The 18,912-nt window shown below is 49.8% G+C and overlaps 1 protein-coding gene across 1 annotated transcript in view; it reads left to right on the forward strand.

The window, feature by feature from the left end:
- LOC135809438 (mucin-2-like) overlaps nucleotides 1-18,912 on the forward strand; it is a 30,404-nt gene that overhangs the window by 5,024 nt on the left and 6,468 nt on the right. The window contains exons 5-12 of the mRNA XM_065322788.1: nucleotides 84-461; nucleotides 727-1,059; nucleotides 9,000-9,317; nucleotides 9,931-10,176; nucleotides 12,032-12,535; nucleotides 12,799-13,176; nucleotides 15,955-16,278; nucleotides 16,910-17,227. Of these exons, the coding sequence (XP_065178860.1) occupies nucleotides 84-461; nucleotides 727-1,059; nucleotides 9,000-9,317; nucleotides 9,931-10,176; nucleotides 12,032-12,535; nucleotides 12,799-13,176; nucleotides 15,955-16,278; nucleotides 16,910-17,227 (2,799 nt within the window). The remainder of the gene's footprint in view (nucleotides 1-83; nucleotides 462-726; nucleotides 1,060-8,999; nucleotides 9,318-9,930; nucleotides 10,177-12,031; nucleotides 12,536-12,798; nucleotides 13,177-15,954; nucleotides 16,279-16,909; nucleotides 17,228-18,912) is intronic.

An 18,912-nucleotide genomic window follows, 5' to 3' on the forward strand; every position in this document is an offset into this window, starting at 1 on the left:
GATTGGGGGCATTTTCTGGTGTTGGTTGGTGAACCATCAAGATCGTACTTGTTTTGTCCCACTCCTTTTCTTACTCCTTGCAGCCCTCTCACCAACAAGTCGTTTCTTCTCTTGCTGGAGCACAAACCATATTGATCTTCAGGCTGCACTTCCCATCCTTGCACCAGTCGAAGATGTCGACTTTAGGTCTTCATCATTCAGGCCCAGTGGTCCTGCACCAATTGGACCCATATCTGGAAGGCAGTGCAGTAGTTTGTGCCTCCGGGATGCTTTCAGAGTGTCTGGCCTGGTTAAAACCCCGCTGACCAACGAATATACCTGCTTTTGTGGAGTGGCATGGCTTGGATTTCCACCAACGGCAATTGACACGGCAGGGGCTGAGTGCGGGAACTGCTCTACTGATGTGACAAGTCAATGCCCCATGAATAACATGTCTGTTGCTGTCTATGTCAGTGACATTGGTAAGAACCTGAGCATGGACCTCAGACAAAGCATGCCGAAATTGATATGATAGTTGTTCGAAGGTATGTCTATTCTCTGAGCCCGTTGCATATATCAGACCAGGATGTCAGTACAGTGTATGCTGCAGCATGATGTTTTCCTTCTCTATTACATGTTACCCTGACTATCAGGCTATTTCTCGATTTGCATTACATTGTACCACAGCTTGGTGCTGTTCTTGTTGTGAAGAAGCATGCCATGGTGTTGCGTCGGCTGTTCCTCCAGACTTCCAACCTGCTGATGTCTCCCTGGTGAGTTGCTACCAATTTGCCACCGACTTGCAGTCTACCATCCAAACCGGAGTCCTTGCATCCAGCTTGGTGCAGAGTATACTTGATCTGGAGCAGGCTTCGACGTGCGTCAGCTTTTGCTTTCGTCATGGGTTCCGCCTGGGTGGTATTTCGGACGGTTCGGCCTGCTGGTGTTTTCAGAGTTTCCCGTCCGCAACCACAAGCAGTGGATGCTCGCAGCTTTCTTGCCTGGCAAGGGCAGTTGGCTTCATAGATAACCTGTCATGTGGAGGAATTGGAGCAATTGCTCTCTACAGCATTACTGGTGGTAAGTTCAGCACTGAATGTTGTCAGTGTGTGTCTTGCTGCTATTGATTACGTCTTACAAAACAAAGTCGCAGGGCAGATACCGATTGTCTAAGCTGAACTTGGCTTGTGCTCTGGGCAACTACCTACCCCGCCAGACTACCTACCCCGCCAGACTACCTACCCCGCCAGACTACCTACCCCGCCAGACTACCTACCCCGCCAGACTACCTACCCCGCCAGACTACCTACCCCGCCAGACTACCTACCCCGCCAGACTACCTACCCCGCCAGACTACCTACCCCGTCAGACTACCTACCCCGCCAGACTACCTACCCCGCCAGACTACCTACCCCGCCAGACTACCTACCCCGCCAGACTACCTACCCTGCCAGACTACCTGACAGACTACCTACCCCGCCAGACTACCTACCCCGCCAGACTACCCCGCCAGACTACCTACCCCGCCAGACTACCTACCCCGCCAGACTACCTACCCCGCCAGACTACCTACCCCGCCAGACTACCTACCCCGCCAGACTACCTACCCCGCCAGACTACCTGACAGAGCCAGACTACCTACCCCGCCAGACTACCTACCCCGCCAGACTACCTACCCCGCCAGACTACCTACCCCGCCAGACTACCTACCCCGCCAGACTACCTACCCCGCCAGACTACCTACCCCGCCAGACTACCTACCCCGCCAGACTACCTACCCCGCCAGACTACCTACCCCGCCAGACTACCTACCCAGACTACCTACCCCGTCAGACTACCTACCCCGCCAGACTACCTACCCCGCCAGACTACCTGACAGACTACCTGACAGACTACCTGCCAGACTACCTACCCCGCCAGACTACCTGACAGACTACCTGACAGACTACCTGCCAGACTACCTACCCCGCCAGACTACCCGCCAGACTACCTGACAGACTACCTGCCAGACTACCTACCCCGTCAGACTACCTACCCAGACTACCTACCCCGTCAGACTACCTACCCCGCCAGACTACCTACCCCGCCAGACTACCTGACAGACTACCTGACAGACTACCTGCCAGACTACCTACCCCGCCAGACTACCTGACAGACTACCTGACAGACTACCTGCCAGACTACCTACCCCGCCAGACTACCTGACAGACTACCTGACAGACTACCTGCCAGACTACCTACCCCGCCAGACTACCCGCCAGACTACCTGACAGACTACCTGACAGACTACCTACCCCGTCAGACTACCTACCCAGACTACCTACCCCGTCAGACTACCTACCCCGCCAGACTACCTACCCCGCCAGACTACCTACCCCGCCAGACTACCTACCCCGCCAGACTACCTACCCTGCCAGACTACCTGACAGACTACCTACCCCGCCAGACTACCTACCCCGCCAGACTACCCCGCCAGACTACCTACCCCGCCAGACTACCTACCCTGCCAGACTACCTGACAGACTACCTACCCCGCCAGACTACCTACCCCGCCAGACTACCCCGCCAGACTACCTACCCCGCCAGACTACCTACCCCGCCAGACTACCTACCCCGCCAGACTACCTACCCCGCCAGACTACCTACCCCGCCAGACTACCTACCCCGCCAGACTACCTGACAGAGCCAGACTACCTACCCCGCCAGACTACCTACCCCGCCAGACTACCTACCCCGCCAGACTACCTACCCCGCCAGACTACCTACCCCGCCAGACTGCCTACCCCGCCAGACTACCTACCCCGCCAGACTACCTACCCCGCCAGACTACCTACCCCGCCAGACTACCTACCCCGCCAGACTACCTACCCAGACTACCTACCCCGTCAGACTACCTACCCCGCCAGACTACCTACCCCGCCAGACTACCTGACAGACTACCTGACAGACTACCTGCCAGACTACCTACCCCGCCAGACTACCTGACAGACTACCTGACAGACTACCTGCCAGACTACCTACCCCGCCAGACTACCCGCCAGACTACCTGACAGACTACCTGCCAGACTACCTACCCCGTCAGACTACCTACCCAGACTACCTACCCCGTCAGACTACCTACCCCGCCAGACTACCTACCCCGCCAGACTACCTGACAGACTACCTGACAGACTACCTGCCAGACTACCTACCCCGCCAGACTACCTGACAGACTACCTGACAGACTACCTGCCAGACTACCTACCCCGCCAGACTACCTGACAGACTACCTGACAGACTACCTGCCAGACTACCTACCCCGCCAGACTACCCGCCAGACTACCTGACAGACTACCTGACAGACTACCTACCCCGTCAGACTACCTACCCAGACTACCTACCCCGTCAGACTACCTACCCCGCCAGACTACCTACCCCGCCAGACTACCTACCCCGCCAGACTACCTGACAGACTACCTGACAGACTACCTGCCAGACTACCTACCCCGCCAGACTACCTGACAGACTACCTGACAGACTACCTGCCAGACTACCTACCCCGCACGGCTGTCTCAGTGTACATGAATCCGCGCATGGAAGTACGGGTATGAGTACAGACGGCAAGGCCGTGAATGTGGGGAAACCCCTCACTCAAATTCAAAAAAATTCTCAATTGCACTTGACGCGACCACTGATATCTGTCGGTGTCGAGACCATTCTGAGCTGCACATAACAACAAGAATCTGTTCAACTAGTCTTATGCATGCAGGATAACGGTACCTTGATGCGGACGAGCCGAAAAAACTGCTTCTTTCCCGATTCAGCTGTTTCTTTGCTGAGTTCGTTCTTGATCAGTGCTACGTAGTGACAGTTGAGTAACGATTTCGATGTGATTTTGAAGACGCCTGCATACCCTACCGGAGCAAACGCCGCTGCTTTGGCAGGTTTTTGAAGGCAGAATCATCCTTCGTCTCCACGCTGAGAAAAGTTCGTCGTGTTCTGATGGGCAGATCCATGTTCTTGGCCGCTTATTCAAAGGTACTTTCTGTTGTTTTTGAATTTTTTCATATTTGTGTGCATAGGTTCTGTAGAGTGTTACGATGAGTTCTACTCTTGATCATGCATTTCATGTGGAGCATGTAAATTCCCTGTGTCGTTTGGGTGGCTGCAAATTACCCACAAATCGCAAAGGCCACAAGTCATGGAGTGCTACTACTTACACCGTCAAGGAACACTCCCTTGATATATTCCGTGCGTTCAACGTTAAAGTTGAAGAGGATCAAGAGGGAGTGCATCCCAATCAATTTTGCAAATCGTGTTTTGATTTTTTGCATTCGACCCTGAAGAAAGGCTCATGCAATGCAGGTGGCTGTGGGCAAAGTTTGCCAACTGTTCACGAATGGTATGCACATACAGACAGCAAATGTAGCACCTGCACTCGCATTGTTGCAAGCAGAAAAGGTGGACGGCAAAAGAAGGCAACGAAAACGATTCGCGGCGCACGCATGACACATGGTGACAGTGATGTGTCTACTTGCACCAATGCTGTTGACATTGACCAAGAGAAGATCGCAGCTCTGGTCACTGACAACTATGTTTCTTGTTTGCCTCTGTCGCCGGACCGCTTCACGTTTGTGCCGAGCGCACTCATTTGCCACATTTGCGGTCTTGTTGCAAATCGTGCTGTGCAATCTCCCTGCTGCAGTAAATTAGTTTGTGCTGAATGTATTGTGGGCTGGCTGGAAACCTCTTCGTCCTGCCACTCCTGCAAAAAGGTTGTTCTCTTGTCGTCATACCAATCTGTACATCCGTTTGCTCGGGTGACGTTGTCTGAACTTGTCCTGTCCTGTGACAATGCTGGTGAATCAGTGCTCGAGGGTTGTCCAGCCAGAGTCACATTAGCATCTTTGCAGAGCCATGTTGCCGAGTGTCCATTCGCCAAACACCCGCCACCCAAGCGCTACTTGACGCTTTCCTCCACCGTGGCAACTGTGTTGGCTGCACCACATGACCTTTTGCAAGGTGATGTTGCTTCCAAGCTCCTTAACAGGCTAGTTGAAGCTCGAGCGGAGGATGGCCGACTTGAGCAGCGGACGCGTGGCAGCACATCACTGTGGCACAGGGTTCCTGTGGCAAGGGTGTCATCTTCAGATGCCTCATCGTCCACGCTGCGGCGAAGAGAGAGCCTACTCGATGGCATCCAGCAGGCAGCATGCGGAGGAGCTAAAGGCAAGGAAGCGCAGAGCGTTCACGCTCTGCAGTCCCTTCGCCGAAGCCAACGGGAAGACCTTCTCCGTGAGGCCGGCTTGCTACCGGAGGGGCTCCAGTCTTGCCATCAAGTCTGACCTCCAGCTACCCTGGAATGGGCTGCGCAAGCTTCGCCGATATTTGAGATTGTGTGGACTGTCGCTGGAGTCGGAAAGAGAGATGCGGAAGCAGTTGTCCGAGGAGCTGCCGTTTCCCCTTGTCGCCAAGGAAGTTCCCCTTTTGGACAGTTCTGGCACTGTCATCATGAGCCCTGTTGTCTGCTTTGACAATCTGGTGGAGCTAGTTCTTCACTTTGTCGAGTTGAATGAGGAAGCTGGCACACTTGTCTGGGAAGGTGCCTGCCCAGAAGATGAGCTTTGGGTGAAGATAGGTGGAGACCATGGAGGGCATTCATTCAAGCTTTGCTTCCAGCTTGTGAATGTCCTCCACCCCAACTCCCTTAGCAACACAGTTCCTTTCTTGGTCTTTGCTGCGAAAGACTCTCCGTCAAACCTAGCCACGGCGTTTCAACCGTATGCAGAGCAAGTCGACAGACTCCGCAGCTGTTCTTGGAAGGGAAAGAAAATCAAAGTTTGCCTCTTCGGGGACTACGATTTTATGATGAAATTGTATGGCTTGTCTGGAGCAAGTGGAGTCAGGCCTTGTCTGTTCTGTCTGGCAACAAAGAAAGACATGCAACCATCCCCTACCACCCCCTTCCCCGACAGAACGCTCGACATGCTGAAAGAGGACTTGGGTCGTTTTGTGGAATCTGGCTCAAGGCTGCAGAACGCCAAACAGTTCAATAATGTTATTCGCCCACAAATCCTGCCAATTGAACTGGATGATGTATGTGTCCCCATCCTGCACCTCGACCTGGGAATCTTTCCCTTGCTTTTTGAGGCTATGGTCCGAGATGCAGAGGAGATTGACCTGATGCTAGCCAGAGAAAGCACAGACACATCTTCGAGCTCCACATTCAACGATGCAGCTAAGATGCAAAGAGAGTTGTGGGTACTCTTAGCAGAGAAGGCACAGCAAGAGCAGCAGCTTTATGTCGCACAGACACAGCTACAATGGGCAGTGCTAAATGCAGCTCAGGCCATGCAAGCCAATCATGTGGCAGAAGCACAGCACGCAGGACTAGCTGCTCAGCTACAACAGCACTGGGCAGCGCAGCAGCAGCAGCTCAACGACATGAATGTGCGAATATCTAGTTTGGAGGAACGGCTTGTGAATGCAAAGGTTAAGAATGGCCCTTGTGCTTCATCATTCGAGCCAGTATTGGTGAAGCACAGGATAGATCGGCAGGCCTATCACTCGGGTGCTTTCGTTGGCAACCACATCAACAAAGCACTACAGCCATCAGTGACACAACAGATTGTGTCTGCTCCGTTGACAGTGGTTGCTTCTTTTGTAAATCCGGATGGTGCCTCCTTTGCTCCCACGCAGGCACAGCATCAACTACTGAAAGCTGCCGAAGAATGCTCCGCTCGGTATGCGTCTCTCTTTGGCAAGTACGCTAGTTGCAGAGCCATATTCGCATCGACTATCACTGCAGACGACGATATGGTCAAGAGCTTGGAGGAGAAGATCGTATCCTTCATGGCGAACGTGCGGTCGGAGGTTGTTGTGCGGCACAAGCGTCCTGTCACGCCCAAGTTGCATCTGCTTGAGTGTCACCTCGTTCCTTGTGTTAAGAGATTCGGCATGGCGCTTGGTGCTCTCGGAGAGCAAGGCGGTGAGTCAATCCACCACAAGTTTAACCTGCTGCGAGAAACACTGCAGAATACGAACAAGGATGTCGACCGTCTCCGGACTCTAGTGGCTCAGTACCTGACGACAGCGCTGCCAACCCACAACAAGCTGATCGTGCCAGCTGCCAAGCGCAAGAAATCAGCTAGCTAGTGACTTGGCAGAGTTCGTAGCAGCAGGGCCCGACAGCTCCAGGATCCAGACTTGGTGCAGGTAATTCAATTGTGTTGCTAGTAGTTCTGACATGTTCTCTTGATTCATATGAATGTTGTATATCCACAATTTACAAGGTAGGTGAAACTTGTGCAGGTAAGTGGTATCCACACATTTGAAGAAATGAATAAATCACTGCAGTATTTTTACTTTGTGAGGCGCTGCAAAATATCACCTTGCTGGACATACTGGCATCCAAGCTCGGAACATGGCTGGTTAGCATGCAAGGTACGTAAACCATGGTCGCTCCTTCAAGAACGCACTGCAGGCTGGAGCAGGTGAGTCGAAACTGCAGAAACTCTAATTAAATCTATATTTACAAGTTCAACTAGACTGGCTGCGATTGGAAATTCGACACAAGGTACGTAGATGCTCAGCTTCAGCGGCTTCCGTGTGTGATGCTTGAGCAGGTTAGTCACGTCCACAAGGTGAGGTATACTAGTATTGACGCCATCATCGCCACTTGGCGAGAACGCAATCGTAACCCAATCGTATAATCATTCTGATTCTAAAATAAATAATTGTCTAAGGTGGAACTGGGGCGCTCTTTCAAGAGCGGGTGGCAGGTGGGACAGGTAAGTCACTTCTACAAAATCGAACCAATGAATAGAGCACTTCACAGACATACTTCTGGGGAACTTGCCTTCTAAAGCTCAAAAACAAAGCTGATAATGAAGCGAGCTAGCTTCGAATGAGCCTACAAGAAAAAGAACATTATTCAAAAAACGCCACAAAACACGATCGCAAGTACGGTCGCAGCATGACGCGTACGCGGATCACCATCGAAACCTTTTTCGAAAAAAAGTGCGTAAAAAGACGCCATCTTGCCATATGCACAGCGCGAGTCAGCCGTGGGCCCGCCAGACTACCTGACAGACTACCTGACAGACTACCTGCCAGACTACCTACCCCGCCAGACTACCCGCCAGACTACCTGACAGACTACCTGCCAGACTACCTACCCCGCCAGACTACCTACCCCGCCAGACTACCCGCCAGACTACCTGACAGACTACCTGACAGAGCCAGTAGGATACATGCTGTACACAAGTACTAGGGAGAGTGTACCATGACTGTGTTAACCCCAATTTAGTTTTGACTTCGATCCCCAAAAAGCTTCAAAAAAGAGCAGTGCATGCATCGATGCTGCACGTCACCCCCCCCCCCCCTCCAATGATTCTGTGCCAGAATCAGATCAGCTCATTAAAAAATCACTAGTTAACAGCCTGGGTTAACTAGGAGACCCTCCAAACTGGTCAATATCGTATTGTGAGGGCACATCAGCGCAAGTGCCATCATCCGGGGCATTCTACACAAGCATTTCTTGGTAATATTATTAGGGTTCTAGCCAATGGGGGGGGGGGGTGTAGCACCCCCCCCCCCCGCCCGTACTCTGATGGTTTACCCCTACTCAGATTATGTGCCCCCTTCTCTGATAGTGCACCCTCTACCTATGTATCGACTGTTCCTCCCACCCCACCCCGGTCCCCTACTATTTTTCTGGCTAGTACCCTGGGTATGTATGCGAAGGTACGCATCGGCCGGTCAACTCTATGTCCACCAAAATTATACGTGGCACTCTCCACATTCCTAGATGCAGTGCCAGTTGGTTGAAATGGTAATCAGCGGCAGAATTATAATCCAGGGGCGTCGGACACGGTACGGTCATTACGGTATTGACCGTACCACTTTTTGCCCCCGGTCTAGTACCCCGCGAATCAATAAAATTCACTGATCTGGACCCTAAATTTCCAAAATTTTCGGCTCAGACATCCCCCCCCATGAGTAAACTTTACCTGTATCTCATTTACTGTGGTTCTCTGTAGATGCCCCAACAGCTACATTGCCTGGTAGCAGAGTGCACAATCTGACAATTGGAGACGAGTTCCGACCACTTTGCCTTGCCGAGGCCACCAGCAATCACTTGCTGTTGAGCGTGGAGTGGAGAAACGGCGCCGGTGCAGTCACCACAGCCATACCCAATGCAACTGTTCAAGGTTTTGTTAGCATTTCACATCAGCCAGCAGTGGGTGAAGCTCTGCAGGGAGAATATCAGCTGACTTGTGTTGTCAACAGCTTGAGCGATTCCAATCAAGCAAACCAAGAAGTTACGGCTTCGGGCACATTCTCCGTCAATGTCTTCAGTGAGTGCAACATGGCCCACTTACCATTTCCCTATGCCCTGGAGAGTTTCTGGCACAGTAAACCTGATAGGTACATGCATGGGATGTACATAGTTTGCGCTGAGAGTACACTTGTGTTTCCCAATGTCAGGCCTACCACATTCTTTCTACTTCAAGTAGTAAGCCTAACAAGAGTGAGTTAGCTTTTGGACCCTCGCTTTGCTGGCCAAGCGGGGGCAAGTGTTTAGCCGCTTCCATTGCCACCATGTCGGAATCTCGACTCGGAGAAGAAGACAAACAGAAAAAAACATGCACACACATGCATACACACACGCATGCACACAAACACACACAAGACAACCAATGTAGTGCGCTAGACCCTAGCTTAGCCATGCGTCCTACTTTCACTACATGACGTCATCCGCAATTGGCAAAGCTCGGAGATAACAAATTCTATTGCTTTCGGTGAATGCGTGTATGGCTGTATGTGTATGTGTATGCGTGTATGCATGGTTTACATGTATGCTTATATGCATTGCCGTGTGTGTGTGTGTGTATGTTTGTGTGCATGGCTACGTTCATGTACGTGTATGCTCATTTGCACGGTGCACGATGCGTGCGTTGTTGAGTCCAGCTCCCCCAGGTGCCCAGCTAACTGCTCTTGGAGTACTGGCAGTGGGTGAAGTCTTCGTCCTGTCCTGCCTGAGTGACAGCAATGGAACAGCGGTCAACTTCATCTGGTCAGGACCTCGCTCCAGCACCGGATCAGAGCTGAGATTTGAACCGCTGTCCTTGGCAGACCGGGGCACCTACACATGTGAATTTACAATCCAGGAAACCGGACGCGTTGGAAGAGTATCTACGAATATAGTGCTGCCAGGTACAGTATGATAGCAAGGGCAATACACTGTATGGGATTGTTTGTTTGTTTGTTGAAGTTTTATTTTACATCGCAAACCAAACGGGCATTGATGCCTAATACTGTCATGGCGATAGAATATAATAAAATGTGGCTCGATAAAGCTGTACTCGAGAAAATGAGAAAGCAGTCGATAGGAAATATATGTACCGGCAATTACAAGATACATGTACCGGCAATTACAAGATACATGTACCGGCAATTACAAGCCAAGTTCGATTGTAGAGTACTCCCTGCATCAGGCCTCTCAATATACCGCAGACTAACGTGTATTCATTAGTTTGAGGAAGTTGCAAACGGGAAAAGTCTGAAGAAAAATTGACTGTCACCACCGGGACTTGAACCAGGGACCCTCGCTTATTGCACAGTGTGTCCAGGGATCGATTTACTTTGATTTTTTGCATAGCAGTCACTGCTTCACAGTTTTACAATTGACTAGCAACTCCCAGTATTGATTAGCAGTTTTCCTGCATCGAAAGTTTACATGTATATCTGACAGATTATCATTAATGATATTATCATTATCTGTACAATAGCAGGATTTTGTACAGAAGAGGACAATAGCTGCAGTTGCTATTTGCTTTTCCAAACGAACGGTTGACCTGAATATTTTACGTCAGGGTTTTCGCTTGGGCTTCTTACATGTTCAGCATCCATCCGACTTCGAGTTCTTCACAACACAATGTCCTTCAACAGGGCAGTTCCACTGATTCCTTCGACAAAGAAAGCTCAGGAAAGCGCTCAAACGATCGTGACACTTCGTTCAAAGCGCACAGAATTTTCGCTTTTCTCCATCAAAACGAATCGACACTCCTGGCGCGTCCAGTTCTTTTTCCCACTTCTGGACAGTGATCAGATTCACTGATATGTTGGCTACATGAGACTAAGAACCATCTACTTCAGCTGTGTCTTGTCGAACAGAAACAAACTGAATTGAGCTTGAGAGTGAAAGAAGAAAGGAGAACTTCAGGGAAAGTCGCCGCCGTGTACAAAACTTCAAAAGACTGCAGTCTTGTACGACCTGTGATAGTACTAGTGGCTAGTGCAGTGTCCAAAAATCAAACAGAGCGCGATCCGCGACCCGCACGCGGACTGAGCAGGACAGGCCAGTTGGTTGGAGTAGTAAATACTACTCCCTAGTCAGCAGTTGTGTACAGCAGTCGCATCCAAACTGCACACAAACAGTACAGAATGGTCGTTGTGTGTAGATCTACCGGTATGCATGGCCAGTGCATCGCAGTTTTGGGCGATAAAAAAACAAAAAGCGAATCGCAGCCAGCGAATTTTGATTCGCAAACTGCGATGCGAACCCGGATAAATCAATCCCTGCGTGTGTGACAGTGTGCGCTGCGGAGCATGTACTATAGTTGATGCCCCTGGCCTTGCACATACATTGTACATTGACTCGGCTTGGGTATGCGTGCTGAGATCCAAGGTATGGGATATCGATTCCCAAAGCTCTAACTCTGTTCCTTCCTCCATTCACTTCTTTGACGCTCTGATATTGTGTATACTTTTCCCCGTGATCCCCAGTCATCTACCCCCCCCCCCCCCCCCTGCGTATTTTCTGTAATCTTTTGTTTTTGTGGAGCGCTTGGGTCGCAGTGAAGCCGAGACCATATCGTCGGTCAAGCTGCCCCTGCCTCTCTCCCACTCCTGCCATTCCATATGTCTCATCGCTGCCTTGCTGCGTTGTGACATCAAATGGCGTGTGGTTTTTGTATAGCAAAATGTGGTAAAGGAGCATAAATGAAGCGCTGGTCAGTCACGTATTTAACGTGTTGCATGACTGTACGAATGTTCATCTCCATTGCAGAAAATCCTACTACTATGCCTTCCACGATGACCAGTTCACCAACTATAACACCGACCACAACACCAACCACCACACCGACCACCACACCGACCACACCGACCACCACACCAACTACAACACCGACCACCACACCAACCACCACACCAGCCACCACACCAACCACCACACCAACCACCACACCAACCACCACACCAACCACCACACCGACAACCACACCAACTACAACACCGACCACCACACCGACCACCACACCAACCACCACACCGACCACCACACCGACCACTATTCCAGCCACCATCTCTGTTACTACCATGCTGCCACCAACCATTCCGACTTGCGGTGGGAATCAGGTATACGATGAATGTGGCTCCCCGTGCTATGCCACCTGCGAACCAATTGCCTGCAACCAGGCGGAGATATGTGTACCTGGTTGTCGATGCCTTCCTGGATTTGTCCTACACCAAGATGTCTGTATTCCAAGATCCATGTGCCCTATCCAACCAGGTAAGGAACATGTGACTAATTTGCAACACTCTGCTTTTCTGCATCCGGCCAATGTCCCTCTGCTGTAAGGAATTTCCCTCTGCTGCAGGATAGCAGGGTAGCTGAATTGCTCAGATTGCTGATATGCAGTTGCAAATAAATCGCATTGTATAACTGATGGCTTTCTCCAGAAATTGCATTGTGATGTAATAATGATGTCATCACCATAACACTATGCTTTCATGACAGCACCATTATAAGTATGATTGTTCTCACGTGTACAGATCCATTGCGCAATACAAGGTTCTTCACCTGCTGGAATATCAACTACATACCGCTTGATAATCCCATACCTATCCTGGCACCGCTCGAGGATATCGACTTCAGGTCATCCGTGTTTCAGCCGCGGTTTAGCGGAGCCAGTACGTCTTTAACTGGCGTGGAATGCAGCAACAGATGCAGTGACAGCGGTTTCCGCGTCTCCGGTCTGACCTTGAATTCCCAAACAAACGAGTTCTCGTGTCTCTGTGGAGTGGCGTGGCGTGGGTTTCCAGCGGGTGCTATTGACACTACAAATACAGAATGTGCCCCCTGTCCTACCAGTGCAGATAGCCAATGCCCTTCTAATAACCAATCAGTCGCCGTGTACTTGTCGGACACAGGTGGGTATACCGGCGCCGCTGCTATCCACTATTGTACTGTGCATATCTATGTGTACAGATAGAAGTAGTATAATTATGAATTTATGATGCTGCCTGGGCATGCACGTGTTGATGTATGTGTGTGTATGTATGTATGTATGTGTGTACGTGTGTGCATTTGTGTGTGTACATGTGTGTGTGTATGTGCATATGTGTGTGTACATATATGTGTACATATATGTGTATATATGTGTGTATATATGTGTGTATGTGCATATGTGTATATATACCACGGCTGTCAAGAAGCGGCAACTTAGAAAGATGGCGTCGGTTCGAGATGGCATGGTAACCGCGCACGTGCCGTGGTCCGTGACTTGCTCATGTATGCACGCAAATGCAAGTCACAAACTCACAAAGATCGTCTTTGCATTTGGAGAAAATATCTTCGACTCTCTTTGGAGGTTGGCGAGGTTTGCCTAATCTTTACTTGATTGCGATGCCGGTATGTCCTCTCAATAATTAGAACAAAGAGAGCTGATGATCGCTTCATTGCTGAGCAGAAGTAACAATCAACTCTCCTCATGAGTCATGTCCTCAGTGCCAAAGGCAGACGACTGCAATTCCACAACGAGCATTTCACGATGATGGAAACAATAATCGTGTACTAGTACACACTTGGACCATTTGGTCATCCCTATTCTAGCCGCTAGTCCGTCCAGCAAGCAGATATTGACTATTACGATAAGTACAACTGCGTGAACGAGGGCTCACGCAGCAAATTCAATTCAAGACGTGACTCCAGTCAAGAATTAGGGTCTTTACTCGAGAACTTCACAAATACAGGTCAAGGCACCCCACAAAACTGATAGATGGCACGAACGAAAGACAAATAGGCTAGACAAAGTGTCCCAAGTGATTGAAAACAGCAGATCTACCAAATATGACAGCTACATGTGTCTAAACAACGATTCCCATACAGTACAGAGTAGTATCAGGCAGAATGAAAGCCTTGGAAGTGCACAAATACAGCCACGACCGCCACAAAAATTGGACGACCGCCACAAAAAAATTCTCATTGCTCTACCTCCTTGAAGGGTGAAAGTTACCAGTTATCCTATAGCGATGTCAGTTTATGCCTGTTGGAACCCCCCACAGCCCGCACGAAATACCTTTCAAATAATTCCAGGATGCAATTGCAGCTCCAGACAGGAGGAAGAAGAACACCGTGAAAAATAACGGCAACGATGCCCAAACTCTCGGGAAACGGCTGAAGTCTTCCTGAAGATGTTAACATTGAATAGCCATCGATTACCAGCGTGGTTTGGTGACTTTAGAACTGTTTTGAGACTTAGAACGAAGCGATATCTCAAATTTGATGGAATTGTTACCTGTCAAATGCGTGGGCGAGCAGGCCAGCTGACTGGTTATGCATGAACATGCATGAGCATGCATTGATTTTTCATGGTTCACGTGCAGAAAACTAAGTTGCCGCGATCCAAGTGCAGCTAACAGCCGTGATACGTATGTGCATATGTGCATATTATGTGTGAATGTGTGTGTCATTGTTTGGTAATAGTATGATAACTGGGGGGAAGGGGTAAATTCAGTTGGATTCCGGAACGGATATCTTGATGCGATACCCTGATGCCGTCAATTCTTTTCCTGCACCTTATCCTCACCCACTTACCAAGATGTGGTGAGCCCATAAGTGTGATCATTTCCAAATCCACCCAGAGTTTGGGAATTTCAGGAGGAGTCGGCCGTTGGGCGGTTCAATAGCCAATTGAATCATCTTTCCAAGATTTATTTTGCATCTCTCTCCCCTCTCCCAGGGAGACCCATGTTGCCAGTTTATGGCAATCAGCAAGTACAAGAAGTTTATGTGTGTACAAATGAGCACAGTGGCACACACACACACACACACACACACACACACACACACACACACACACACACACACACACACACACACACACACACACACACACACACACACATACACACATACACACTTGTACTTGTACTGGTACACACGCACACACACACACACACACACACACACACACACACACACACACACACACACACACACACACACACACACACACACACACATACACATACACACACACATACACACACACACACACACACACACACATACACACTACTACTACTACTACTACTACTACTACTATTGACAGCTGCCAAGAAATGGCCACGCCGCTCCCCGAAGGGAGGTACTGTCAGAGAGGTTAGGGGAGAGGTAGGCAGTGCTTCAAATGGCGCTCCAGGTCCTGTCGCCTCCGAAACTGGCGTCGATTGCAGACTCGGCAATGATGTTCAAAGTGCTGGCGATCAGTCACTGTAGGGCGATTCGGGCGGGGTCCACCGTGATGGCGCTTGAGGCCAGCAGTAGACTTTAACGTACGCTGGCAGGCTGTACATACCGGGACCTCGGCAACAGGATGAGCATCACTAGGTGGTCGGTCGTCACACATACACACACACACACACACACACACACACACACACACACACACACATACACGTGTGGTCAATGTATTGTTTCTTCAGGTCATCTGGCATGAAGGGCAGGATTTTCATGTTTCCAGATAATTATGGATAGTGGTGGGTAGTTGTTTGGACCGGCATAATGCGAATATACCCAGCCATGTCAGATAGGACATACTTTGTCAGAATGTTTTTGAAATCTCCTTAAAAAGAGATCAGCCGGACGCATGTTTTAATCTTCTTTTTACATTGTGTTTTCTCATGGGTTTCCTTTGCCTACGATAGTGTTTGAGCAGGCTAACGTATCTTTCTCAAACTGCTACACATTCCGCCCATTCGAGCGCACCACTGGAGTGCTAGCGTCTTCATTATTCGCCAGCATTCTGGAGACAAACCAAGCCTCGACCTGCCTCAGCCACTGTTTCCGACAAGGCTATCGGCTAGGTGGCATGGCCGACTCCAGCAGCTGCTGGTGTTTTCAGAGCTTTCCGCCGACACTGCTGACAACAACGTGCTCGCCATTTGCCTGTCTGGGCTCAGTGGCAGCAGTTTCAGACAATCTCAACTGCGGTGGCATTGATCAGATAGCACTTTACAGCATTACCGGAGGTGAGTCACAACCAGAGGCCCGTGACCTTTGTGTATGTACATTGCTTGTGTGTGTGGGGGGGGGGGGGGGGGAGGGTAATCATAGGCTGGAACAATCTGTTCATGTACATGCGATTTCAACAGAGAAAGCCTGTTTGTAATCTGCATCAGTCTGCATGTCTGTCTGTCTGTCTGTTTGTCTATTTGCCTGTCGGTCTGTTTGTCTGTTTGTCTATCCGACAGATAGACAGAGAGACAGACAGTTAGACAGACAGGCTGTCTGTCTACCTGACTAATTGAAATAGGCAAACCAAACAACAGGAACTGAAAACATTACAGATACTGACATATTTCATGTTTCAACAAGTCAATGTCCTCATAAATGATCATGTTCTCATAAATGATCATGTTGTGTATTTCAGTTACGGAGTTCAAGTACATGTACTGGTGTGTCATCGTGTGGAAATCAAGCTTCTGCCAATGGTGTGCCTGTCTCTCTCCTTTCTCCCGCTCCCTCCCTTGCGGCACCAATAGCAACATGAACAATGGTAGCTTGCATCAATAGGCATGTACTACTCCTGGTACCCAACAAGGGGATTGTGTTAATTTTGAATGGAAGTTGTCGATGTATGTGTGTTGCCTCTGTGGGTAGGTGCACCTCGCATAAGCATCCCTGGCAGCCCCATTAGACACCTGCAGCTGACAATTGGTGACCTTTTTGTGCCAGAATGCCTGGTGTTTGCCGAGAGCAACCATTTGCTGCTCAGCGTGGATTGGCGCACAGACAATGCCCACGGGCCTAATGTCACCGTTCCAGAAAGAGGCTTTGATCTCATCTCTCACGCCCCGTCGCAAGGCATCGCAGAGGCAGGAGTCGTTGAGCTGTTCTGTGTAGCGCAGAGTCTCAGTGACTCCAATCCTGCTAACCGAAAAGTCTTTGCCACAGCTCTGTTCAACATCACACTGTACAGTAAGTACCGTGACTACATTGCAATCATCGGTGCCGTGTACCATGGTGTACTACTGTGTAGTACTGTGTAGTACCGTGCACTGTGCACTGTACTGTGCACTGTACTGTGCACTGTACTGTGCACTGTACTGTGCACTGTACTGTGCACTGTACTGTGCACTGTACTGTGCACTGTACTGTGCACTGTACTGTGCACTGTACTGTGCACTGTACTGTGCACTGTAAAGAAGCATGACGGTGGCAAATGTGTGTTATTCTCTGGCGGTGTACATACACAGCTATTGGCGTTCAGCAGCAGGCAGTGCCACACCCTGACCATCTTTGACCTAGCTAGTAGTTATCTGATCTCCTGCCGGTCTGTGTCACTCATTTGGGCATTAGCACCTAGCTAGTCATGCAAATTGCGCACTTCAGTCATTACTCATGTACATGCCACAAACCAGGGTGTTGGTACTAGAGTAGATGGACTCTTTTTCGAACAGTGATCCTTTCAGCAGTTCTGTTATGATCAATGCAGTTGCCTTGCGCGGATGAACCTCTATTCTTCCTGACATACATGTACCATGGTCCCTGTATAATCCAGCCTCATTGATTTTGTGCTCCGGAAATTCTGCTGGATTAGGGAGGGTGCTGGATAAACGAGAGAGCTTGGAAGATGAGGGCCCTATGCTATGCTTTTTTGCCTAGCTCATCATGCAGGTTATTGTATTGCAAAAATCTGTTCGCCGGAATAACATGCATGATGAGCTAGGCAAAAAAGCATAGCGTAGGGCCCTGAGCGAAAGAAATAAACGTTCTCTTTGCATTCGAGGTTAATACGACATCTTCTACCACCTTGATGACCTACTGAGGCAAAAAAGCATAGGGATGTTATATGAGGCATCGGCAGCAAGAACCGGGGTCCTGGCGATTTTTCAAAATGCCAATATTTGCGAAAAACCGAACCTATGTCGTTTTTTAGTCACCGCGATCAAAGCGGAAAGACTTCTTGCGATATCGCTTTGAAAGTGCATTCCTCTCGGTGGCTTCGCTATAATTTGTAGTCATTGCAGTTGTAGTTTATCCGCCAAGCACTTGGGACGTCAAGGTAGGCGCTTTCAGCCACCATGGAGGCGTTTGCGCTCTGGGTAGCGTCTGCAAATCATGCGCTGAAAAGAGAGCGGAACAAATAATTTCTTGGCGGAACGATCCCGTCACGAATTCTGGATGGAGCACGAGCGACTAGAATATTTGGCAGCTGGATCTCCAGAGATACTCCGCTGCCTGTGATAGTCCCCCGCAAGAAGAATCAGGTGAAAGTGAAGAGGTTTCGCTCAGATGACAAGCCATCAGCGGAGGCAGCGCAGACGACGAGTTTGAGAGCTCCGTGACACGAAGTGGCGACGCGGACAGCAGCGCTGAGAGTGACGGACGAGATTCAGTACTCCGTGGCGACTATTCGCAGCTGGATAAGTTGGTGAGATACGGAGACAGCCCTGAATGAACTAAACCTTACTTGATACAAGATATTTTGTGAATAAAATTGTTGCAAGTATACATGCACGCTTGCGGTGCGCATGAAATTTGTCACAGTATTATACATGTATCTACGAGCTGCTGTGCGTAGGAGAGCAAGACATGCTTGGTGGATGTATCTGGCTTGGCCCAGCATGCATATCTAGTCTTGTCCTAAGTAAGTTGCAGAT

The sequence above is a fragment of the Sycon ciliatum genome, chromosome 2 (assembly GCF_964019385.1).
Source record: "Sycon ciliatum chromosome 2, ocSycCili1.1, whole genome shotgun sequence".
In the NCBI taxonomy this organism is placed as follows: domain Eukaryota; kingdom Metazoa; phylum Porifera; class Calcarea; order Leucosolenida; family Sycettidae; genus Sycon; species Sycon ciliatum.